The following is a 4,836-nucleotide window of genomic DNA, read 5'->3' on the forward strand; positions in this document are numbered from 1 at the left end:
TTCACGGGTAGAGCTCTTAAAATCAGTAATCATGAGTATAGTGAACTTCTGTATATCAGCCTATCGAATTCAGTGGCGGATCCAAACCAATTATTTGACGGAGACACATAATTAATACATATATTAAATAATATTAAACTAATTCATATAAAGTAAATAACAACATATTTTAAAAATGGTTGTATACCATTAATCATAAAAATAATCAAAACTGCAAGAAAATAATAAACTTTAATTTTGTTCAACTCAGAACAGATTTTCTAAAACTATTTTTTTTCTTACAAATGCAACTAATCACAATAACATACTGTTACAATTAAAATTAATTTGAATGTATGTAAAAATTAGACTTCAAGTTTACACATATATAACAGTAATCAATATCATACATAACTTGTTTATAGTCATCATATCACAAGGGACTAAACTCTAAAATATTAAACAAAATTAAATGGATTAATTAGTTTTTTATTTCTTTACTAGCAATTGCTACTGTCCTATTAAAAGATGATTCAAAAATGTGCTAGAAAGTTGAAATCAAACAATGAATATATATTATAATAGAAAACTATGAAAAAAAACAAATAAAGAAAGAAATGAAAAGAAATGCTAACAGAAAAAAAAATTAACAATAAGAGAAAAATTAGGACAAGTCTCACATTAATTGTCCAAGAGGTAAAAGTAAACCAGGGAGAAAAAAGCAACGCGATTGGCTTCGAACACTGTAACACCTTAACGTAACCGGAGGCATCTATACCGATTGTTCCACGATAATCAATAGTGACATTGCTAACTGATTAAGATTTATAAAGTAGTCGGGGCACGTGCCCCCGTTCGTTGTACCGTAGATCCGCCCTTGATCGACTCCCAAACATATCAAGAAATGGAGCGTTTATGTTCTGCATTCTTGTGGTCTAGTCCAGCTTTACAAACAATTAAATATAAAGCTTTTTAGTCGGAAGTCTGCAAACCACTACATGAAGGAGGACTGGCCATCAAACCGATAAAGGAAGCAAATACAGTGAGTTGTATGTAACTTGTGTAGAGGATTCTTTCCTCAAAGCCAACTTTATGGGTCGTGTGGATTCATAAAAACATACCTGAACCGGCAGTCTTTTCGGACAGTAAAAGAGACTACAAACAGAAGATCTTGGATGTGGAGGAAGCTTCTCGAATGCAGAAATAGTTTAGAGAATTACTACAAAGTGGTAAATGGAGAGAGAGAACACCCTTTTGGTTTGATAACTGGTGTAAGAAGTGGAGACTAATTGATATCACAGGGCCCAGAGGCTACATTGACTTGGGAATGGCAGAGAAGCAACAGTCGCTACTGTCATAGAAACTCACCATTATGGAAAGCCAGAGAAGCAACAGTTGCTACTATCAAGGAAAAGCCATTACGCTAAATCTCTCACTAGGTGGTTCAACAATGGGTAGGATTATTTAAGAACAATATTTAAAATGATGTAATCTGTTTCTTTTTCAAACGAACGTCACACAAGTTGTAAAAGATGATTTTTTGGCTGAATACAATTTTACATTCATCCTTAACAAAAGAGAATCTCTAGTCTAAGATTTAATAGTGAGGTCTCTGAAATCATTATTAGGTTAACAATAAACAAAATATAATTTGGTATTTTCTCTCCACCTCAAATTACATAACAGAAAATACAAATCTCCAAAATATTATCTTTCTAAGTTTATATCACAAAAATAGCACTCAAAAACTAAAATGACCAAAATAGCACATTTCTAAGTTTATCCTTTGAAAATTTTAATTTTTTTATTTTTCAAAATTTGAAATCTTATCCCCAAAACCTCATTTCTCAACTCTAAACCCTAACCCCTAAACCCTAAACCCTAAACCCTAAACCCTAAACCCTAAACCCTAAACCCTAAACTCTAAACCCTAAACCCTAAACTCTAAACCCTAAACTCTAAACCATAAATCCTAAACACCACCCTTTAACTCTAAACCCTAAGTTTGTGACTTTTGATAAAACAGTAAGTGCTATTTTTGTGACTTTTGACCTTGAATGCTAGTTTGGGAACAAAAACTTGATTTAGTGTTATTTTTGTCTTTTTCTCTGACAGAAAACAGATAATATAGAGAAATACATACACTGCTCTTCAAAAGTGGGGGTTGAATGCAAAAACAAATACACAGTTGATTAATCATTATGAAGCAGCAGCTGAGATGTGGTTTGGATATCTGATGATCAATAAGGGTTCCTATGTGGAGTAGAACGAGGAGGGTTCAAAAGAGGTTGAAGTGCCTTCACCACAATGCTCATGTTTGGTCTAAAATTTGCCTCATATTGCACGCACAGTGCAGCCACCGCAGCTAGCTGATCATCATCATATGGCATATATAAGACCACAAATTAAATTGTCATAGAAATGAATGTGGACAGCAAAACTATCGCTTTTTTTTTTATTTGGCATTTTGAAGTAAAAGGTAAAAAAAAAAAAAACAGAATGTGGTTTCTCCCTACTTCCTTTGGTTATCTCAGTAGAGAAAACTGGTCTTCTACGTTATAACCAAAGTATCTTATATGCTGCAATGAAACAATGATATGAGAAAACAATGTTTATGGGATTATTAATACCTTGGCAACAGCTTTGGAGGGGTACTCTCCAAGTAGTCTTGCATCAACACATAGCTTCACCTTGTCTTCGCTCAGTTTAGGGGTTGCCTGAGACAACATACAAAATCCATACTATTTGAGTAACGATAATTAGACTTTTATTCTTTAACATTTTCCGATATTTTTGAGTCAAATTGGTCTTCTAAAAACCTTTGTTTATCAATAAAAGCAAACCAGAACCAGAAACAGAGAAGACTGCACTAAAACATTACCCAAGTCACTAGACTTTGTTGTCCACGAGGTAAGGTATGGTCGACTGGTTTACGACCAGTAAGGAGCTCTAGCAGAACAACGCCAAAACTGTACACGTCGCTCTTTGTGCTCAATGTTCCCGTCATTGCATACCTGTTCACACACATAACCCAACAATGTTTAAGCTCTAGATTCAACTGTGAGAAGGGAGGCAAGTAGAACCAAGATGATTTGTTTGAATGAAACAAACTGAAAATCAAAGAAAATATTTTTACAAAAGGGCATTACTCAGGAGCGTGATAGCCAAAGGTTCCTAGTACACGAGTAGAGTGAAGTCGAGCAGCCATGTCAGGCGCTTGATTAGAGAGATCGAAGTCACCAATCTTGGCAACATCGTCATCAAAGAGAAGCACGTTGCTGGATTTGATGTCACGGTGGATAACCTGAGGGTTGACCTTCTCGTGCAAGTACTCAAGCCCTCTGGCTGCACCAACAGCGATCTTGACTCTCTGATGCCACGTCATAACAGGACCTCGCAGCGCTCCTTTCACGCCTTTTCGGCCTGCACCACCAAAGAGATACATCCATAGTTTCATGAAGATGTTCAAGTCTCCAGTGAGATTAATCCCATATAAAGTTGAATCATCACTCACCATGAAGAACATCATGAAGAGATCCGTTAGGAGCATACTCATAAGCAAGAACACGGAGAGGGCCATCAACACAATAACCCACAAGCGCAATAACATTTTCGTGTCGCAATCTCGAAACCATTGATATCTAGAAAAAAAAGCTTCTACTATTAATAAAAGAAAGGTAAACAGAACATTCTCAAAGGAGCTGTTTGGTACAGAACCATTTACACATGGCATTGTAGTAGTAGTACTAATATACCTGGGAAAGAAATTCTTGGTCAGGCTGCTTGCTAGAATCAAGTTTCTTGATGGCAGATGTGATACCGCTTTTAAGAACACCGTGAAACACCCTTCCATAAGAGCCCTCACCCACCAAGGCCTTGGAACCATAGTTCTCGGTTACATCACTCAGTTCATCAGCTGGGATGGCTGGTACAGCAATAGGCTCCATCTGAACAACGGGCTGATTCATGGGTGGATCAGATCTTAGATAGTGGCTTCCACTGTCACCTTTAGGACAATTAAAATCCCATTAAGCCAAAGGATGGGAACTAAGAGAAACATTAACGATACAGGGAAGTGGAGATACCTGCAGGGATGTGGCTTGGCATTGGTCTAGTATCATCACCATTACGGAAACCATCATCATTCCCACACCAACCAAAGCAGCTCATGATACAACTCTTCTACTACACGACAAGTTAACTAAACTGCAACAGTAACCAAAAAAAAGACTATCAGGATAAGGTTCTGTAGACCTAAGAGTGACCACAAGTCAATTTCAGGAAACATAATTAGAACTGAGAAACGAGGAAGCAATACTTATTTAGGGTTCCGTTTTAATAGATCAAAATCGAGATGAGTTTCGGAACCCTTAATAGAAAGTTTCTTAATTTAGAGTGCTATAAAAATGGAAACTATGTACAAAGGATGAAGAAGAAGAAGAAGAAGCATGAGAGTACCTGTTTGGGTTTAGCGACGAGAAAGAGGAAGTTGGGAAAGTAGAGAGAGAGTTTTGAAATTATATCTCTGCTTAGTGTCTAAGCTTTGATAATGGTTCGACGTCTCTCTTTTAGAGAGAAGATGATCACTTTTTAAACCTCTCTCTCATCTCTCTCATTAGTTGGCAGATTCAATCGAATACCCAAATTAGCCTTTGACTTTAAAAGACCACACCTAAAATCCCCAAAATAACCTTAAAATAGTACTGTTCCGCAGGGATATCTTCCATCGTTCTAAGATCATCTTCTAACTCAATTCCAAAACACTATTTTAACGTGATTTTCATACTATTTTAGTGAAACATCTTCATTCCAACATTAAAAATTATACCATTTTAGCGTGACACTATATTTTCACAC

General features: G+C 36.3%; 1 protein-coding gene across 1 annotated transcript; it reads right to left on the minus strand.

Moving 5' to 3' along the window:
* Positions 1–2,040: 2,040 nt before the first annotated feature.
* LOC125601890 (receptor-like cytoplasmic kinase 1) lies at positions 2,041–4,631 on the minus strand. Its single transcript, XM_048773854.1, has 8 exons — positions 4,438–4,631; positions 4,065–4,185; positions 3,735–3,985; positions 3,494–3,620; positions 3,129–3,402; positions 2,861–2,993; positions 2,610–2,696; positions 2,041–2,348 (listed from the first exon to the last, which is right to left on the minus strand). Exons 2-8 carry the CDS (start codon positions 4,147–4,149, stop codon positions 2,220–2,222), a joined length of 1,086 nt encoding a protein of 361 aa, XP_048629811.1. The 5' UTR covers positions 4,150–4,185; positions 4,438–4,631; the 3' UTR covers positions 2,041–2,219.
* Positions 4,632–4,836: the final 205 nt, after the last annotated feature.

The sequence above is a fragment of the Brassica napus genome, unplaced genomic scaffold, assembly GCF_020379485.1.
Source record: "Brassica napus cultivar Da-Ae unplaced genomic scaffold, Da-Ae ScsIHWf_2682;HRSCAF=3440, whole genome shotgun sequence".
In the NCBI taxonomy this organism is placed as follows: Eukaryota; Viridiplantae; Streptophyta; class Magnoliopsida; order Brassicales; family Brassicaceae; genus Brassica; species Brassica napus.